A 20,462-nucleotide genomic window follows, 5' to 3' on the forward strand; every position below is an offset into this window, starting at 1 on the left:
TATTTCCTTATAATTATATTACTTACTTATAATATTCTCTCTATTCTAATAACTAGTATTAGTATTAAACAGCTCTTTAATACTACTTAGGATATTTATTACTACCGCTGTAGTTATCTAAAGTCTAAAATAATTAAAGAGCTTATATTATTTCTATATATAATAAGATTTAATATTAAGGATTCTAAGATAAAGCAGCTTAAGTAGTTCTTTATACTAGCTAAGATTAAGTTAATAAAGGAGTAGAATAATAAATATATAGAGGATACTAAGCTTAACCTAATTAATAATAATAAAGAGGAAGAAAGAGTAGATAATAAACTATAAGAGATATCTCCTTATTTAATAGATATAGATATAGAGGTAATAGAGCTAGAGTTACTAAAGACTGTAACTCAGAGATAGGCCTTAGGGAGAAAGCGTAAGAGCAGGGCAGATAAGGATTTTAAGTAATATTAGAGAAATATATCCTAGTTCAATTATTTAATTTATTCTCTATTTTTTCTAGAAGAGCGCTATAAGTAAAATACTCAATATTACAAGCAAAAAATACATTAATTATATAGTTACACGCTAGAAGTCTATTTGTCTAGTTTATACTATATTAGGGCCCTAATAGGTTACCTAATAGGTTTTAGGTTATAAGCTATAACCCAAAACCCATCGTTAGGTCGAAGTAATGGACCTAAAACCCATTTTGGGTTAGGTTGGGTTGGGTTGGGTCCGGGTTAGAGTGGGTTGTGCCGAAGTCTACTTTTTAGGGGTTCTTAGTCCTAGGAACCGGCGAGGAAGCGCGGTTTCTTCTAGGGGATACCAGCGCTTTCTTTGCCGGCTTACTGTGAGAGGTAAGGCCTTAGCAAGATATACTACCAGATAAGATTCTATAAGGATTGTATAGTTTCTATTAGACCTGGCAGTGACCCTCCGGGTGGTCCATGACCTTGGACCCTCCGAGGGTCCAGCGACCCGCCAAGACCTAAATTTTGACATAAATATATATAAATCATGGTTTATAAGCATATTATTTCCTAATTAGGATAGGTTATGCATGCATAATTTCCTTGGCGGGTCCAGAATCCGGACTTTGGACCCTCCTTAGCGTCTTGGCGGGTCCAAATGGAGGGTCACTGCCAGGTCTAGTTTCTATTAGGTAGTACTAATTACTAGCTAAATGTAGAATACATTATATCAGCGCTAAGCCTCGCTTGGCCTAAGTAAACCTTTTGGGTGCTCACTACGCTCTGGGCAATAGTAAGCACTTGGCCGAGTACTCGGCCGAGTACTCGGGTATGTATGCCTAAGGCAGCCGTACTGCAAGCACGCTTGCCTCAGGCACCGAGAGGTAGCAAACCCTGCAAACCTCCCGGGAGCACATTGGTAGGTAGTCATTATCACGTGATCTGGGCGGTCAAGGGTATTCGAAGTTCTTGTAGAGTAGAATTGCCATTTGCCTGTCGGAGGCCGAAAGTGGCTGCCTTCTCGCTGACCCGTCCTTTCTGCCGGGTGCATCGCACGTGAATGCTGACTGGTCGGTTGGTTGGCTCTCGGTGGCCCATCTGTGTGCCTTGTGGGTCACCACTGGTTGGTGACGGGTAGGTCCGTAACAGATAGTATACCGACTTTATAGCTTATCTCTATTAACTTACCGGCAGCTTTTTAATAATACAGATATTATACTAAGGGGCTGTTTAGTACTATCGAATATGATAGGTATTATCTATAGCTCTTAGATATACTTGCGGAGACTATTTGACTTAGATAGTTCTTCTATTTCGTGGAGACTTTCGCTTGTTACAATAAAACGGATTTTTCGGTAAAAGGTCTCCGCGAAATTCTCTAGTGAGCTTCTGTATAATACGCGGCATAATAACCTTATAGCGACTAATTGCTGGAAATCTAAATGGTTTTATATCTTTGAGATCAATTCCACGGGCAGAGCTGCAATGGACATTTTGGCTGCGCGTGTGGCGTTTCAGGGTTGAGAACATAATAATAAGAGGCTCGGTTTGTTATCTGTAGAAATAATTAGTAATCAGCCTCACTCTCTAGGGCTCCGGACTCCCTTTGACGAGAAAGCAAAATCAAGGTAAGATTTCTGCGCTGAGAGACAAAGAGAAGAGTATTATTGTGCAGCGATGGAGCGGCAGCCCCCATTTATAGGAGGCCCCGTGGACCTGGGCAGCGGAGAAAGACGTATTTGAGACCCACAGAAAATTGAAATACCTATAATACCATATCAACAGCCCTGATACAGTATAGTATACTTGGTAATAATAACATTCCATTTCTATAAACCTGACTATTCCAAACTATTCCAAACTAACTACGCAATTAAAAATAGCTCTTATGACAGACAGTACAGGAGACCAATAGGCATAACCAAAAAGATCCAAAGTAAAAGAACACATCAGTCACATAGCTTCCTTCATCTCCTTGATCGCGCAACGACAGGTACAGCGACACACTGCTGGCGGATCCCTCACTGGTTGACGACGCTCAAGCTGACGCGCTTCAGAAAAGGTTCTTCTCAGCCATTTCTCCCGATGTCCAAGACTTGCTTCACGGTGATCAAGCATTCGGCTCCGAATCTCGTTATCGTTCACCAACTGCATTCGATATCTCTTACCGGGCACTGAGCCTGACCGAGCTGTCTCAGCCCGTCTTGGGCCAAGAATCTTGGCTGGAGGCACCTCACATTGATCGCGAAGGAGATGACTCCTGTCCTGTCTTCTTTCAAGGCTACGGCTTTGGTACTTTCGGCGAGAATGAGGTCCATGACTAGACTCGCGGCGGTCAGGACCGGCATTCTGTTGTCGGAAAGAGGCCTGGTTTAGCTGTGGCTCTTGACACTCAGTCTCGATCTCCATGCTTTCGTCGTCTGTGGCAGATGTTTCGTCAGATTCGTCAGAATGCATAGATGCATCATCTAAGTCGCTGTTACTTTCCGATGAATAATCCGAAGTATTCTCAAGAGTCATGTCGCTGTTGTTTGCGGCAATGAAATCTGGATTTGCTGGTCTATTGTTGACGGTTGCAGTTGACCCGGCAGATTCACGCAGCTGATCCCGCGATCCTATTGGATGGCTGGTTTCAACAACTGGATGTATAGCTAACTGGCCATTTAGTTGCTCATAAGCAGGGCCCTGGGTTGAATGCAACTGTGCAAAAGGGTTCATTGCTTGGGCCAATTGGGAAGGCAACCTTTGCAATATGGGCCGCAAAATATTCCCATTTTGATCCGGTGTCAGATGATGGTTTCTATGATCAGACCACATGGGTTGATTCTTCGTATCCGGCTGAAAAGGTTTCCCAAAAGCCACCGAACCACCCACAGAAATCCTGCAATATGCTTGGGTCTTCATGGGCCTTTGCATGATGATGACATCCATGGAGACTATTTCATAGTCACTACGACGAGAATGTCGAGGCTTGAACATCTTGGTGTGTTCTTTAGCGTAAACGCAGCTCCACTCAACAAGTGGATTCTTGTGCCTTTGTTCGTCGATCAGCTGGTTTATATGAGCGCGCCTGGTATCGGAGGATAGGTCTTGGTATTGCTGCACTGGGGACTTTTGGTTTGCCCTCTTCTGAACCATTTTGGAATATTCGTCTTGATTCAGATGCATGACTGTCCGTTTCACACAGGTCCAGGTTGCACCTTGTTTGGGCATAGCCTTGAAAAAGGTGAAGCCCTCATAAACAGGACCCGTGGATTCGAAGCCATTGTCTTTCTCGGCATGTTGAATATGATCGACCGGAAACAATGGGTTTGTGTTTGGGGTGTCTCTTGGGAGTTGCATCGAATTGTTGTCGGTGTTGAGAGCAGACATTGTTTTGGAAGGATCTCTTTGTTTCTTTATTTGAATAGAAAGCTGGTTATTAGAATGAATCTGATTCTCCGAAGAGACATCTGGCGCTATTTATGTAACGTTTGGCTGTATACTTGAAATTTATCCTTGAACACAATTTCTCTCACCCGGGTGCATGAGGCTGAAAATTGCGGGCCCAAAATCAAATGGGGCGCAACCATGTACTTCCAAGGGTTTTCAGCCGCGTAAGACGAGTCGCCCGGGTGAACGCTGACATGCACATGCACATATGAATTTATGGATTTACGAGCATCATCTGGTAAACATAAGATCTGAGTGATTTACCGATTTAGCGATTTAGCGATTTAGCGATTTAGCGATCTAGCTAATTTAGCATAGTTCTGTCTGCCTACATAGATAAGTAGATTGACTTGAGGCTCTTTATTCATTGTTCAAAGGAAATAACTCTTTGACATACATAATAAGAAAATTGTTTCGAGGAACTCCTTTCATTCGTAGAACTTTAGCCTCTCTATTCTGAGAACAATAGAATGAAACTTCTTTGAACGCTGTACATAAACGACCTTCTTCGCCCCTAGAGCCTTCCTCTAACACTTCATACGCCACTTTTCTTCATTTGACTAATTTAACCAGATATCATGACTGAACAGATCAGGGTTGATCCACAGGATCCCTACGCCTTTAATTATCTCCTAGGGAGAGATTTGGGCGCGATAAAGGGGAATCATACCTTACATCGTCAATTGTCGCAGGTTCGCGAATTCAAAAACATGGACTACAGCAATAGCTTCTCTTATAATGCTGAAGAGCTTTTAGACCCATCAAGCCAATTGTCTCAAAGGTTTCCCCAAGTGAGTCAGGTTCTTCGAGATCGTCTAGGGGTAGCGTTTAGCAAACGGAATAACGAGGAGTTCTCGAGGTGTAATTGCCGGGACGATTTAGGTCACAGATGCGACAGCGAAGTGTTCCAACAATATAACCACACTTCTTATGATGATTTCATCCGTTTGAGTGCTGATGGGAAGACCACTGCCAAGGCAGTATGCCTTTGTCCGGACCTTAACGAGCGAGTGCAAATATATGGATTCATAGGCGCAGGAAGTAAGTCCATTCTCTCCCATTGATCTGATGTCTTTTGTAGGGATGCATTGCTAACTGATCACAGCATTTGGGGCCACGTTTATTGCTCGCGAGAAAGGCGCTGCTGGGGCTTCCCTGGAGGACCTTGAACAATACGCAATCAAATCTCAAGTCCACACAACACAGTGGATGGACAGAATATCAGGTGTAAATGCTCAGATGGCGGCCTTTTGTGAGCCTAGCGGGGAGAAACGATATATGCCAGAAGAAGCACTCCTTCTGATCTATCTCGACGACAGCAAAAGATTCCCGCGGCTCAACTCGGTCTATACTCACGGTATGCTAACAGCAATTCTCATGACCCCCTGTGTTGACCCTAGCTATGAAGCCATTTCAATTATTGATGAGGATCATTTTCACAGGATCAAGTCGAAGGGGCCAATACCGCCGCGCATCCGGAAGAGATACCCCCCGTTTCCAGCCTTTGATGGCAGCTATCTCATGTCCGCATCCACCAAAGAACCTCAACTGGGGGAAATAGAAGGCAGTAAAGTGGCTTCGCAGCTTCTCCAAGCTATGATAGAATTAGCTGATATGAAGGTCTGCCATGCTGATATCTCAGTGACAAATTATCTCATGGACCAAAACCTCAACGTTCAACTAATCGATCTTGGAATGCTCACCTTCTCGCTTGATAGCACGGATATATTCAACTTAGACCACTTTATTCCCTACCAAGAGTACCAGATGATGCCTGAGCGAGCCATTGAACTGGAGAAGTACGACATTTGGAGGGATCCATCCCACGATGATGTCTGTATCGAAAGTATCCACTTGCCTGTTGACCAACGGGAAGTTTGCCTGTGGAAATATTCAACACTCGTTTACGGGTTTCTGCATGGCTTCTGGCCCTGGGATGAGCCTAAGCCAGTGCCGAGACATTTGGATTGGCATGCTAGGTATGATGGTCCTTACAATGACCCGTTCTACCCAGTAGTCAAACGCAGGCGCAAGAGAATGATCAACGAGGATGCAGCAATCAGCGAATCACTCTCACAGGACTGCAGGGATGTGTTACAAGCCACATTGTCTAGAAAAAAGTCCGAGCGGCCGTCGTTGGAAGAGTTATCGTCATTTCCTTGGTTTTCTCGCTGGTCTGCTGAAGAACTTGAGTCTGGTCGCCCTTTGAAAAGACCCTTTGTCAAGGAATTTCATAATAGAAACCGTGCAGATGGTCGAAGGGGTTTCACATGGCCAAGTATATCACTGGACCAAGATATGTCGTTCCCGATCCTTAACAGCCCGAAAAATAATCCTTCTGCTTCCTCTGAATACTGTTCTAGTTCTTCTGGTTCTTCCGATTATTCTACATATTCTGATGCATCTGATAACAATGGATACGAGGAGGTTCCTCCTCAAGAAACATCGCCTTGAGGCTTCCAATCTTATATGTTGAGAATGATGTTTCCAATACAATCGGAGTATTACAGTCAGTAGTTAAATTGAGCAATTCAAGATCTTGACATATAGATATTTTCTTGTCGCTAAGCATACGTAGGTATAATGTGGTTTATATGTAAGACTATCTAGTTCACGGCTAGACGCCCTTGAGGTGTTGAGAAAAAATGCAAGGAGTTGAAAGGAAATGAATTGGTATGTAGGTAGCAGGAATATCTTGCAAGTTATGCTAATAATAACAGCAAGACAGGTAAACTCAATTAGGGCTCAACACAGCAGGTCGCATTATGACCTCTGTTATCAATGGCATATAAGAAAGAAAATTGTAATCATCGTCGAAGGCTGTCCAATCTAGCTTGGAGGTCATCATCACTTGTATTGCCCCCCCCTCCAATGGCCTGCGCAACTCGGGTTTCATTCACTGGTGCTTTCTGTATGTGTTCGGGTGTGTCGCCAAGCTGTAGATGTAATATGTTAGTCTGCTAGGTCCACCTTCTGAGGTTTGGGGGCCGGGGAAACAAACCGCCTGGTTCAGATCGACACCTATCTCGTCCAAAACCTCCTTCAAGATATCTTCTCCTTCCTCTTCTTCGCCTTCCATTCCTGTGGCCTCGTCGATCGCATCATCCATCATCTCTTGCCGTTGGTCCATAACGTCATTTTCTCGTTCAAATTCCATCGCGATCCGTTGCAGTGCTGGGAGATTCATTTGTCTGTTCATACTACCCAGAAGCATTGTGGCTCCTTTCATCGACTGCATCATTTGCTCATTGCTTCGGACGGTCTTGGAAGCAGCGATAGTCAGCGCATCGTAGAACTAAGAGGGGTAGCGGAGGACAGTTTGCGCCTACCTGGATGCGTAGAGAAATAGCCTGTAATTGCGTGCGCATTTGGTAGAACTTCTGGATGTATCTGTTGTCGCCATCCAATCAGCCAATGCTGCTGCGATCAGTAAACAATCAAGGGAAACTGACCTCCGCGTCCGAACCAGGTCCTTGGCCTGGATCTTGCAGGCTCCAACTTGCCCATTTTTGGCACTCTTCTTGATGTCTTGTACCAGCTTCTTTTCTTGGTTCTCTAGTTTCACTCGCTCTCGGTCAAGCTCCCGCTGTGTTCGGTCCAAGGCACGCTGGTGTTTACGCAGACGCTCCGCGGGGGTCATGCGCTTTCCGAAAGCCCACTCGACGATCTGAGAAAGCTCATGTGAGTAAAATTGCCATGTTCAAGGATTTGGCATGCGCCTTACATTCATGATTGTGGGTAGTAATGATTTGTCAGTTTGAGGTGCGAAGTAAATCCAAGTACAAAGTAGGAGCCTGAGTAGGAGTAGAAACAGTGACATCAATGGCGGTATGGTAAGATTACGGCGGCATTACTATGATACCGGGTCACATGTACGCTAAACCCCTTTTGGCCCGACGTCATCTTAAACCTTGCAAGAAATCGATCATCTCATAACCAAACAACCAAAAACACAACTTCTGTTGGATGGATGTCGCCCCCACGTTGAGGTATCTTATCCGTCATGAGTCAGGAATATCACCCTGGTGAAGGCTCGTCTTCCGCAGCTGGCTCGTCCAGATTCGCAGGCGAGGAAGAATTTCCCGAGAAGAATCCTTTTTTCCGTCCCCCGCCGACTTATATGACTGTGGGCAACGGTTCGACTTCAGACAGTGCTACGGCCTTAATGACTTCTCTAAACCAAGATTCTGGATATGGAGGCAGCGTTGCCGGTACGGAGGAGGATGCGAACTCTGCTTGGCGTGCAGGATTGATGGAGGACAGGCCGACTCCGGTCCATACTCCAACGCGCCCTGGAGAATGGAATCCCGCAGGTAGGTGGCTGGCGGTGATGCACTGTGTGATATAAAGGGGATAAAATTGGGCTAATGCATCTGTGGTTACAGCTGAGCATGAGAAGCAAGTGGTTGCTAGTCATGTCTCTCAACTTCTATAGTATGTCTCGCCTACACGCAAATAACCCATTCATGGAAGTCCAAGGCTTACAATATTTTCAGTAACTCAAACCGAACCAAACTTGCTCGTGCGATCTCCCGGACTATCGACACACTGAAGGAGCTTCAGGACATGAACCGCCAATGGCCCGCCCACTATCCGTCCGTGCAGAACACGCCCTCTTTTCCCATGGATCGGCGACCATCGCTGAATCAAACTCAATCCGAATTTGGAGACGACAACAGCAGGCCTAGCACCCCTCCCCGACCAGAACTGAGGCGCGCAGCCACCTTGATGGGTAGCGACGAATTGGCAGAATCCAGTGCCTCGGCCGAACGTCGCGTCGCGTCAGAGCCTAGATTGATGACCCCACAGATTGCGCAAGAGTTCTCTATTCTTAAATTGGATCTAAAGCTCGGCGCTCTTTCGCAGGCGGAGCTAGTGCATTCGTTAGAAAAGGCATCGATTGCAGCCCTGTTGGATGGAAAGATCAGCCAAAGCATGAAGCATCTACTCTCGCTGCGAGACAGAATTGAGGATACCTCAAGTAAGGTCCTGATTACAGGAGACTTGAACGCAGGAAAATCGACATTCTGCAATGCTCTCCTGCGCCGAAAAGTGTTGCCAGAGGACCAGCAGCCTTGCACCAGTATCTTCTGTGAGGTTCTCGATGCTCGCGAAAACTGCAGCGTCGAAGAAGTGCACGCTGTTCACAAAGATACACCATACAACCGCAATGACGAAAGCACCTTTGATGTCTATTCTCTCGCCGAACTCGAAGACATCGTCATCGAAAACACGAAATACATGCAGTGCAAGGTCTACGTGAAGGATGTACGGTCTATTGATGAATCCCTGCTCAACAACGGCGTGGTTGACATCGCTTTGATCGATGCACCCGGCTTAAACTCAGACTCGTTGAAAACCACGGCTGTCTTTGCTCGGCAGGAGGAGATCGATGTCGTTGTGTTTGTGGTTTCCGCCGCAAATCATTTCACATTGTCTGCAAAAGAGTTCATCTTGAATGCTGCACATGAGAAGGCATATATATTCATGGTAGTCAACGGATTTGATCAAATTCGTGACAAGCAGCGCTGCGAACGCATGATCTTGGATCAGATCGGCAAACTCAGCCCTCGCACGTACAAGGAAGCTGCTGAACTGGTTCATTTCGTTTCTAGCAATGCTATACCTGTTGCACCTGCTATCTCGCAATCTGGCTCAGGTGATGGCGGTGGCTCTGACCCTCATGATGACGACGATGATAAGGACTCCAAGGATAAGGGCAAGGGCAAAGAACGAGAGAAGCTCCAAGACTTCGAGAACCTTGAAGGAGCCTTGCGACGTTTTGTCCTTGAAAAGCGCTCCCGGTCCAAGCTTGCGCCTGCCAGAACTTACCTTCTGAATCTCTTGGCTGACCTTGGATCCCTTGCCACAGTCAACCGTGACGTTGCACAATCGGAGCTCAAGCGAGTGACCGATGAATTGGCGGAGATTGTACCAGCATTCGAGAACGGCAAGAAAAAGAAGGGAGAGCTTGCAGAGGGTGTCAACAAAGCCATCGACGATTCATGCGATGACGTCTACAATCACACTCGTTCGGCACTGACTAACACAATCACGCGTGTTTCTGATGCAGACCTCGGTGTTGTATATCCTGGCATCTTTTCGGCGTTCCAGTACGCTGAGGAATTGAAGCTAGCAATGTTGGATCAGATCGCCTCGTCCGTCACCGACTGTGAGGACTACGCCCGAGAGAAAACAGTTCAAGGAGTCGGTTTCATCCAAAACATCGGTCTTCTGCACATTGGTGAAGATAAATTCACTCCACTCAACTTCCGCGCGGATGCGATGTTCCGCCGTGGCCGTCGCCACACATTTGGCCGACAAGTCGACACTGAAGTTGAGCTGTGGGATTTCTTCGATATTGCTGGTCTCTGGGAGCGCCAAGAAAAGTTGGCAGGAACAGGCGTTGCAATGACTGCCGTCACTGTACTTGGTGGTAGGGCATTGGGCGGATTTAGTTGGGTGGATAGTGCCTTAAGTGCTGTCAAGGTCATTGGCCCGAACAACATGCGCCGGCTGTTCTTCCCTAGCATCCTTGCTGCTGGTGAGTTTTTCCAATTCGTTCTTACAGAGAATAACAACATACTAACTTTATACAAGCTGTCCTGACCACAGCTTATGTGCTCAGCTCCATCCCGACCACCCTTCCCCCACGCCTGTCGCGGAAGATCGCCGCCACTCTTGCTGAGATGGATTATGTGCACTCAAATGCCAATCGAATCTCGACTGAAGTCCGCCGCATGCTGCGCATGCCTGCCGGCAATCTTCAGACCTGTCTATCTCAGGATATTGAGGATCTCGGCAGACGCAAGCAAGAGGTCACCAAAATCAAACAGGAGAGCGATGTTGCCACCAAGTATTTCTCTAACCTGTTCCGGGACAGCAGCGAGAACCGCCGTTCTATCGAGAATTTGGATCTTGATGCTCCCTTGCCTGGCGGAATGGCTGCAGCAATGCAAGCTTAAGACTATATCCACCTTTGTACAACCACTCATGATTCCTACGATGTTTCTTTTTCACTCTTTTTCTTTTACCTCCTAACTTGTACAGTTTACATCTTTCTCTTACCCATTCTCCATATTCTACTAAAATCCTCCCATGATGTTCCCTCACGTTGGCTCTACGGTCATTTCTGCCCTGGGGCATCTTACCTCGCTGGCTTTCATTGTATTTCATAGCGTGATGGTGTGCACCAGAGGGAGTCTAATCCTTACCCAAGATTCCCCCTTGAATTAAGATTGCATCTAGTTCAGAATTCCTCTTGCTAGTGGCCTCAAGATCGCGAGTTGTCTTTCGTCTTTCTTTTTGTCCCCAAAATGTCGAGTATCAGAATGCAGCTTCCACTCGGCTTCTCAAGACAATTCATCACTTATTAATCTCATAGTAGACCTGAGGATATGTACCTTGCTTGATATTGAACTGAATTAAATTGTCATTGACAACATTTAGATATCGCTCTTTCAAAACAATAGATAAACCAAAGAGGGCGCCATTCGCAATGCAATGCCATGCGCTCGCCGATGAAAAAAAGTCCCCCAAAACTAAAAACCAAGACGTCCATCCCACGTGCATAATCATTCATCATCCACTTTAACAGGCTGTTTCCTCGTCCTCCGCCCAGACCCCCATCCAATATCCTCCAGCTCCCGCACTTCACCGACAAGCAAACCCGAACTATCGGTCTTCATTGTCTTACCAGACAACTTCCCAGCATCCCTCAGGAACTCCGCCCTCATGGCAGCCGCATCGGGATCTTCATAATCCAGCTGCGTCATCTGCGGTGCCTGATTTTCCTCATCTTCGTCCTCAGTATGAGGTGGAATTTTATCATTCAGGAAATCAAATTTCCCACCGCTGAGCATAGATGACAGACTCTGTTCGGCACGGCTATTGCTGCGGGATATGGAGTTGTCTCTGGTTGGGTGAGCGCTTTCCAAGGCGCTGCCGAGGCCGTCGTCGTTGAGTGTGTCGATCGAGCTAGCGCGTGAGACAGGCCGCAGACCTTCTAGCATTCGGGCCGAAGAGTGGGATGGGGCGCGGCCGAGGAGCGGCTTACGCTTTCGTCGGGGTGGATTCCCGTCGTTATTTATCGTAGTGCTCTCGGACTGCTGTCGTGACTTGGCAGCGCGAGCTTGCTGTAGGAGCCCACTCAGAGCGGTATCTAGTGCGGATGGGCCAGTGGGTGGTGCCAAGTCGGTACTTGGCGTGGGCTGTTTGGTATTCGGTTCTTCTGAGGTTTGTTTGTCTGATATCCTGGCTGGGGTTGGAGATCGAGACTCTGGAACGGAGGGTTTTGGTGCATCGGCCTCAAAGCCGTCGCCGACTATGGGTATTGTTCGACTTGCAGCGATATTCCCTAAACTTCGCTTCTCGCCCCTACTGCCATTCGAGGACTCCGTAGAGATGTTATATGGGGAACCCGCTTTCCGTTCATCAAGATATCCGTCAGGTTGCTTTCGCTTAGCAGACAGGGAACCCAGTTTGTCTGTGCTGCTAGCTTTTTGAGGTAATTGTCGTCGGACAATATATGGTTCAAATGACTTCTTTTGGCCAGACTGAATAGATATCCAAAGCCAGTCAGCAGACACTGCTGGAACCCCCCACTCGGCAGTATGCCGCAGTTTGTCAACGCTGGCTGTTTTGGGGTCATTGCAAATCAAAACGGATGCTTTTGGCGTTAGAAAATCCCCATATGTGGCGCCCATCAACTCTACCAATTTGCGTAGGTGTAAAAGATCGATACGTCCAAATCCGGTGGAGCAAATCCGCAATTCCGGAAATCCTGATATCATTAGATTATGTTTGAATCTTGCTTTTGATGGGATCTCACCTGGTATAGGGAACTTGGGAAATGGAGTGCTCGCCACATGAGACTCGGGTGGAACAAAAGCTCGAGCATCAATGCATCTTTCCAGCCACATCTCTGTTACAACCTCGCATTCAAAGGCCATTTCATCTGTTGACGGAATCGCTGACCTGGGAGTCTGATACGGTACCATGATGAACAATCCATGCCCTGTTTTGGGGATAGTAGGGCTAGAAAACTCATTCAGTGAATCCACCAACTGAGCACCGTTATAAGTGAGATGCTCACGTAGAACTTTAATCTAGAAGTTTCATTAGTTTTAGGGGAATATAGACAAGAAAATGAGCACAAACCTGCTTTGAAGAGAATCCATTGATGAAAAAATAAGTCGCGTGTAGAAACCCATTGTCCTTTGGTGGAGCAGCCGGTAGCGGAAGACGAGACTGGGTGCTTTCGGAAAATGTAGTCTCACTGGCGAATGACTGATATGCCTGTATGACAGGCTTCGACGCCTCAGGTGGCCCTTGCCCTTGCAAATTCTTTTGAGGTACAGTTGTCGGGTTATTATCGAATCCTGTTCCAACAATATCTCCCCAGATGCTTTCGTTTTGATCTACCAGCTTGGTACTTGCAATCCTGCGCAGTTTTCGAGGTCGTGGGTTCAAAGAGTTCTCTTTGGTGGTACTATCCCTTCGAGAAGGCTCCCTCTCTGTCGGTGAGGATCGATTCCACGCCCCAACACCTTGTTCTGCGGGGGGCACCAGCGGGTGGTATTTCTGCTCATCCAGGATCATCCCACGCTCGATACTGTCTGTAAACCATTTTACCGAAACAACTTTGATATTCCATTGTGTCGCGAATTTGTATTTTTCGCCCTCCGAGTTGCGCGCAATAAGATGTGTCACAGTTTTGGTCAGATCTTTCCGATATTCGGCCCCGTTCTCCTCGGTTGTCTTCTGCATATAGGCTCGGAAAGGAACTGCGGCGCATTTGTTAGCGTTGCTCCATGGTCAATTGTGGAAACCAGCCAACTCACGGTCCGAGAACCCAGTGATGCAGATTTTGAGACCATGCAATGTTGCCAGTCTAAATTGTTTCTCCAGCGCGGGTATGTCTATGTCCTCTCCCTGGGTCCATGAGTGTCGTACGGCCTCGATCCATTCTGGATTCATTGCCACCACGTCGTTCCGTTCCCTGGCAACGAATTTATATTTGTCGCTGTTCGTATCACCCACAAGCAAATGGGTTACGTCCGAAGTAAGGTGGATACTGTGCATCGCGCCCATTTGTTCCGCCATTTGAGTCAATGGGGTCTGCAATGGGAACGCAGGTCAGCTTTTGCTTGGGGCTTCACGAGTCGGTAAACCTATGTCTGACACATACTCTCTTCTCAATTTGTACGGATGTAAAGCAGATGACTACACCCGTCAGAGGGTAGTCTTTGTCTATAACATGGCTTATTAGCAAATCGTGCTCGAGTTCGAAAGAAAAGGCTGCTGAACGTACTCGAAACAGCCATCCCCGCCATTCCTCATGGTCACAGAGTGCAATCTGCTCCAATATGGTGTGATTGGCAAGATATTCTCGCGACTGGTGGTTGGTAATGTCTGGATTCTGCATTCTCGTCCCGCGTGTTTTGCGGTAATTGAAGATCACGTGATATGATGTCTCTCGCGTGTTCTTGAGTATACTTAAAAGCAGGTACACAAATTGCACTTAACTACAATGGCTATCTAGTTTCTTATTTTTGCTTGAATAGTAAAGTGTAGTAGCTCGTAATTTAAGGTTGTTTTGGGTCAATGTGCTGTGAATATTGAAAGAACTAATCCGAAGTATATATTTCTAACAATTTATCCATAATATGATCATTAGTTACCAAAAAATGCTCACTTCTTTGATTTTTTGTATATTATATAGTGTATTTAATCCTAAGAAAATCCCATAGTATCTTAAATATACGATAAATTCAAACTCAGTGAGATAAATCCATATTCAATGTTGTTCGGACCTAGACCTCGGTGGAGCTGTTATATCCTTATCAGTGGCCCATCACGTGTAGATAATCGCGTCTGTAACGCGTTGCGGAAAATCAATCTGCGTCCTATCGGAACTTGTCTGGCGCGACCTGATTGTCTTGGTTAGCACTCTGCATTTCATTTTATGCATGTTGCCAGATTCAGGGCGCGGGGCATACAAATAATTCGATCGCTCTCTTTGACTTGCCCAAAGAGACTACCGAGTTCGTTTGCGTATTCATCCTCATCTCGACCCGCCGCAGCCCCCGAGAAAATGTTCAAGAAAGCCCTCCAAGACCACCCGGGCAATGGGACGAAACCTCTTCACCAGACCGACTTATTGCGTTCCAATGCAACGGCCCCTTCGAAGCCACAACTACAATCACAATCTGGGGGTGTCAAGCGAAAAATCGAAGTGGCCGAGTCCTCGCTGGGGTCCCTTCACAACGCGGTATATTTCGATGAAAATGACTTCGATGATGATCTGGACCTCGATGAGCCACAGCCACTGATTGCGCCAAGCGTGGCTGGCTCCGCCCTCTCCAAGACAGTCACATATCCAAGCCTTGACACCGCATCGAGAATTGGTCAATCTGTTTACGGCAACGAAAATCAAACAGACGTCAATTACCCCGATCTTCCATCCGTATCCCAAGAGGCAGCAGCTCCTCCCAGCAGTATGCAGTTACCGTGGTCATCGTCGCCGCCCTCCCATTTCCAACCGCCCGTGAGGAAACCTCGTACTCTTCCATGGACCAAAGAAGAAGAGGAACCCCGCGAAGACAAGAAAAAAAGCATTGTGACTTCCAAACGTTCAAGGCCCACAGAACCATGGAACAAGTCCGAGAGCACCATCAAGGCAGAACAGAAAGAGTTGCGACAAGAATACAAGAAGACCCAAAAAAGCGACGGGAACCCGAAACCACAGGACAATTCAAAGATTGCCTCTGTTTTCTTGAGTGATGAGCAAAGAGCTGTTCTTGACGCTGTTGTTGACCGCGGAAAGAGCATGTTCTTTACCGGTTCTGCAGGAACGGGAAAATCGGTACTCATGAGGGAGATCATTGCGAAGCTGCGCAACAAATATCGCAAGGAACCCGATCGGATTGCAGTCACAGCATCAACAGGTCTTGCAGCCTGCAATATTGGGGGTGTAACTCTCCACAGTTTTGCTGGAATTGGTCTGGGTAAAGAGCCAGTGCCCGAATTAGTGAAAAAGGTAGGGGGGTTTCCACTCACCTAGCAATCGCTGATGCTAACAGCCTCCAGATTAAGAAAAACCAGAAAGCTCGAAATCGCTGGCTGCGTACCAAAGTCCTTGTTGTCGATGAAGTCTCCATGGTAGACGGGGATCTATTTGATAAGCTCGAGGAGATTGCCCGACGGATTCGCAACAATGGTCGTCCCTTTGGAGGAATCCAGCTTGTTGTAACAGGCGACTTCTTCCAATTACCTCCCGTACCAGACGGAAGCAACCGAGAGGCGAAATTTGCATTTGCAGCTGCTTCCTGGACGACTTGTATCCAACATACCATTCTTTTAACCAACATCTTCCGTCAACGCGACCCAGAGTTTGCTGATATGCTGAATGAAATGCGACTGGGAAAAATTACCCCTCGCACAATCGAGGCTTTTAGGCGGCTCTCTCGGCCCCTTGATGTCAAAGACCAGATCGAAGCAACGGAACTGTATGTGCACTATATAAGTATACTGTGCTAAAGCTGACTCTTGATAGGTTCCCAACGCGCGCTGAAGTGGAAGGTGCCAACTCTGCACGGATGGCGAGACTTTCTGGCGAGGTCATGAGGTTCAATGCTGTGGATTCTGGGACAATCCAGGACCCGCAGCATCGCGAGAGATTGCTGTCAAACTGCATGGCCCCTCCTATGATTCAGCTGAAGAAGGGTGCTCAAGTGATGCTCATTAAGAATATGGAGGATTCACTTGTCAATGGCTCTATTGGAAAAGTGGTGGCCTTCATGAGTGAAGATTACTTTGATTCCTACAAGGAAAACGACAAAAATTTTGCCGACGACGCGACTGTAAGCGATGATGAACGGGCTCATCGGGCTCGGAAAAAGCTCAAACCTATGGGGTACAAAGAGAGCCCGGCCTCAATGGCTCGGAAATGGCCGCTAGTATCTTTCCTTCAGCCTGATGGTTCAGAACGTCACTTATTGTGTCAACCGGAGACGTGGAAGATTGAGCTTCCTAACGGAGAAGTGCAAGCCCAGCGTCAACAAGTTCCGTTAATATTGGCCTGGGCTCTGTCCATCCACAAGGCCCAGGGCCAGACTCTCCAACGTGTGAAAGTTGATCTGGGTCGAGTGTTTGAAAAGGGCCAGGCTTATGTTGCACTGAGTCGAGCGGTGTCACAGGAGGGACTACAGGTTACTCGATTCGAACCACGCAAGGTGATGGTGCATCCGAGAGTGGTGGAGTTCTACTCCAACCTCATCACGATCACACAGATCGACAAGTCCAAATCGTCAAGTGCTTTGAACCCAGATGACTTTGACGACGAAGACTTTTGATTCATATATAATATTTCGAGGTTTATCTTTCCTTCAAATTCAGGTCAGAAATGACATCAATATCAAGACATCTAATTAATTATCAATAATCTTCTTCAAACTACCATGTACATAAGGTATCCATACCCGTGGACTTTTATACCATAAGCGCTCCCCACGGCTTATCGCTTATCGCTTATCGATAAATCACGTGCCGTACGATTGAGCTGTGTCTCTCAGCTCTTTCGTCCCAACTCCGTAGGGTCATCTGAAGTTTGACGCGCCTCACAAGCAAATACAATTGCACGCTTGATGGTTGTTTAGCTGGATTACGAAAGCTCACAATCATCATGGCTTCCGAATTTATTGGCTACAATGTGCTAGTGACATTGAGAGAGCCACAGGGTGGAAGGCTGGTGGGCCAAGTCGCCAATGTGTTTGGGCAGCGCTTGCTGCTCCAGGATGGTGAGATATGAATGAGTTCAATATATATATATATATGGCATCATAATTAACCTCCTGATATCTAGTCACATTTCTCTGGAACGGTCAACGCCTGCCTCAATATTCTATTGATGCCTCTGCTATCATCGATCTCTCTCTTGAAACCAATACTCAGGTTCCCTCGCAGCGCCAGCAATTACCCCAGCACCAAATTAACCCCCAGACTCAACCTTATGCAGCAATGCCCTTACCTCCAGCTCCCACTCAGTCTACTCCAACACAGCAACAATTTACGGACCCGGCTATTCTGAGTTTTTCAAAGGCCCCTCTCGTATCTAAACCAGCTGTGTCCGCCAACCAAATCCCTGGGGCAGTCTCGGCCTCTTTGAGTGAACCATTTAGCAGCTTGGAATTGAATGCGGATAGTGACAAGGCCGGAATACAAGGGACCTCACACAAAAAATTACTCCAAAGCCCACAGGAACTGTCACCTTCAAAGCAGACACCGAAGCGGAATCGACGTGGCAACCAAGAAAATGTACGGGAAGAGAGAGGATATGTCCCCAAACATGGCGCCGCAGCAAGCACCAACCCAAAGAGCAAAGGCTGGCGCCAGACTGCATTCGTTGAGCCAGCTGCCCCTGCATTCCAGGATTCACCTGAAGCTATGAGCCGGTCTGGAACGAAACTTCGCAAAAAGAAGTCACGCCGTTATGCCGAGGATCCAAGTGGCTGGGCAACCGAAGATGCTACCGATATCCAAGAGCTGGGCGAATTCGACTTTGAAAGCAACCTGTCCAAATTTGACAAGCGGACTGTGTTCGAACAAATTCGAAACGACGACACAACTGCAGACGAGGATCGTCTGGTGAGCTTCAACCGAAAAGTCAAGCCGGGCACTAACGGTGGAAAGAACCTACACTGGACGGAGAATGTACTCGATAGCCCACAGAACAGCGATACCGGGGATGATATTGAAGGAATCAGTGAGATCAAACTAAGCAGCGATACCCTCTCCGCACGCGAGCGGTCAAGGGCGCCTACACACACTCAGCCTCCCCGCAAAGACAGCGCGATACAGGCCCCGCCAATGGTGCCACAGCTCAGTGCGCTTGGTCGCAGTCAGCTTCACGTCAATATTTCTCGTGCAACCAGCCCTCGACCGAGCCGATCGTCAGTGTCGCCTATGGTTGCTCCCAATGTTTCTGGTGCTGGATCTCTCCGGCTCACAACCACCAATCGCAGCTGTCCCACGGTGAGCCCCTTGCAGACTCTGGAGATCGAGCAAATTTCGGTCGCGGAGTTTGGATTGGCCGATGAGATTATTACAGAGAATGCAGGTCGGGGAATAGCAGAGGCCGCTGTGGCTCTTCTGTCAAATGATGCTGCTGCACCTACCATGCTTATCCTTACTGGCAACCATCGTACTGGAGCAAGGGCTATTGCTTCTGCTCGCCATCTGCGTAACCGAGGTCATCGGGTTACAGTCTGTTTGCTTGGGCTCGAACACGAAGCTGAATTGCTGGAGAATTGCCGCAAACAACTTGATATTTTCCGCAAGGTTGGGGGACGCGTGCTTAAATGGGAAGAGCTATCGGCTCGTTTGGCCACCTCAGACCTGGGCCCCGACTTGATTATTGACGCCTTGTTTGGCATGCATCTGTCCTTTGATGACCTTCGGACCGACGACCAAGGCGTGGCCTTTGAGATGATTTCGTGGATGAACCGCAGCAACGTCGATGTGCTGTCTGTGGATGTCCCGTCCGGACTCAATGCTTCTACTGGTAAGTACTTACGGAGATCAATCCGAACCGGTGTGACTAATACTGGAAAATCCACAGGCGAGGTTACTCTGGCCGAAGGTGGCCGGCTTTGCGTCAATGCCACATCCGTGGTGTGCCTCGGAGCGCCCAAGACTGGTGTGCTGAATGCTCTTTTGTCTGGCGAAAGACTGTCCTGGAATTTGGCAGTTGCCGACATCGGAATCCCTCAGATCGTCTGGAGAAAGTACGGTACCCGTCGTCGCCATGGAATTGATTTCGGAAACAAATGGGTTGTGCCATTGAAGTACCAGCCCTTGCTTTCCTAAACACAACAACCCTTTCTAATCATATGAATTACCACGATCTACATTGTCATCGGAGGCGTTTTCAATTTGCGTGACTATTCGGGCGGAGCTAGTAGCTTCGTTCACAGCGTTTGTTTTAATGATGCATGGGCTTCCAGGATCACCAGTGGGAAGGATAGCACTTGTACATGTATGATTATCTACTGGCCTTCTTCTGACCTTCGGATCAGGAAAACATGGCCCAAAAAAATCAAAATGTCAAACTCAGATATCAAATATGGAATTTTAAGCTCATACTTCCCTTGTAGAAGTCCTTCACGGGTGAATCGTCTTGCAAGACTTTGCTATACTTTATGGTAAACACCGCCTTCGTGCTGTTTTGTGTTGTTTCACCAGCCATATCCCATCAACATGTATTATTTTTCTATTTTTCTATTCTGTACTCTGTACTCCGTAGTATAGGGCAGTTATACTATTTAAATATTAGTACTATATACTACCTAGGTAGCCATAGGGAGTACCAGATCAGGTGAGGCCTCTACCCAAGCTGGGTACGAGGCCGCGGATTAGGCTGAGCATAGCGAGGATAGGGCCTATCGTACAGTGACTATTTATAAGTTTTAACACCCTTTTAGCCCCACCTATATACCGCCTACATAAGGTGAACTGGTGGACCTCATCTCTCTTGAGTTCATATCCTATGTCTGGATATTTTGATATATTTTC

The 20,462-nt window shown here is 47.2% G+C and overlaps 7 protein-coding genes across 7 annotated transcripts; 4 read left to right on the forward strand and 3 right to left on the reverse strand.

Moving 5' to 3' along the window:
* Positions 1–2,411: 2,411 nt before the first annotated feature.
* On the reverse strand, positions 2,412–3,830 carry PEX2_015130 (uncharacterized protein; the record flags this gene model as incomplete). Its single annotated transcript, XM_016738789.1, has 1 exon — positions 2,412–3,830. The coding sequence occupies one exon, from the start codon at positions 3,828–3,830 to the stop codon at positions 2,412–2,414; it is 1,419 nt and encodes a 472-aa protein (XP_016602521.1).
* A 770-nt stretch (positions 3,831–4,600) lies between these two features.
* On the forward strand, positions 4,601–6,344 carry PEX2_015140 (Protein kinase domain-containing protein; the record flags this gene model as incomplete). The annotated part of the gene is made up of 2 exons (XM_016738790.1): positions 4,601–4,931; positions 4,996–6,344. 2 exons carry the CDS (start codon positions 4,601–4,603, stop codon positions 6,342–6,344), a joined length of 1,680 nt encoding a protein of 559 aa, XP_016602522.1.
* A 353-nt stretch (positions 6,345–6,697) lies between these two features.
* Positions 6,698–7,620, reverse strand: PEX2_015150 (ESCRT-III subunit protein DID4; the record flags this gene model as incomplete). Its single annotated transcript, XM_016738791.1, has 5 exons — positions 6,698–6,826; positions 6,892–7,152; positions 7,220–7,280; positions 7,343–7,557; positions 7,615–7,620. The coding sequence occupies 5 exons, from the start codon at positions 7,618–7,620 to the stop codon at positions 6,698–6,700; spliced, it is 672 nt and encodes a 223-aa protein (XP_016602523.1).
* Positions 7,621–7,893: 273 nt separating this feature from the next.
* PEX2_015160 (mitofusin) lies at positions 7,894–10,855 on the forward strand (the record flags this gene model as incomplete). Its single annotated transcript, XM_016738792.1, has 4 exons — positions 7,894–8,203; positions 8,276–8,324; positions 8,387–10,434; positions 10,491–10,855. 4 exons carry the CDS (start codon positions 7,894–7,896, stop codon positions 10,853–10,855), a joined length of 2,772 nt encoding a protein of 923 aa, XP_016602524.1.
* A 609-nt stretch (positions 10,856–11,464) lies between these two features.
* On the reverse strand, positions 11,465–14,224 carry PEX2_015170 (uncharacterized protein; the record flags this gene model as incomplete). Its single annotated transcript, XM_016738793.1, has 6 exons — positions 11,465–12,672; positions 12,721–12,997; positions 13,050–13,675; positions 13,733–14,009; positions 14,080–14,141; positions 14,203–14,224. The coding sequence occupies 6 exons, from the start codon at positions 14,222–14,224 to the stop codon at positions 11,465–11,467; spliced, it is 2,472 nt and encodes an 823-aa protein (XP_016602525.1).
* Positions 14,225–14,985: 761 nt separating this feature from the next.
* PEX2_015180 (DEAD/DEAH box helicase) lies at positions 14,986–17,245 on the forward strand (the record flags this gene model as incomplete). The annotated part of the gene is made up of 3 exons (XM_016738794.1): positions 14,986–15,930; positions 15,981–16,399; positions 16,447–17,245. The coding sequence occupies 3 exons, from the start codon at positions 14,986–14,988 to the stop codon at positions 17,243–17,245; spliced, it is 2,163 nt and encodes a 720-aa protein (XP_016602526.1).
* Positions 17,246–17,574: 329 nt separating this feature from the next.
* On the forward strand, positions 17,575–19,757 carry PEX2_015190 (mRNA decapping enhancer EDC3; the record flags this gene model as incomplete). The annotated part of the gene is made up of 3 exons (XM_016738795.1): positions 17,575–17,689; positions 17,755–19,452; positions 19,510–19,757. 3 exons carry the CDS (start codon positions 17,575–17,577, stop codon positions 19,755–19,757), a joined length of 2,061 nt encoding a protein of 686 aa, XP_016602527.1.
* Positions 19,758–20,462: the final 705 nt, after the last annotated feature.

This window comes from Penicillium expansum (genome assembly GCF_000769745.1).
Source record: "Penicillium expansum strain MD-8 chromosome Unknown contig45, whole genome shotgun sequence".
Classification (NCBI taxonomy): Eukaryota; Fungi; Ascomycota; class Eurotiomycetes; order Eurotiales; family Aspergillaceae; genus Penicillium; species Penicillium expansum.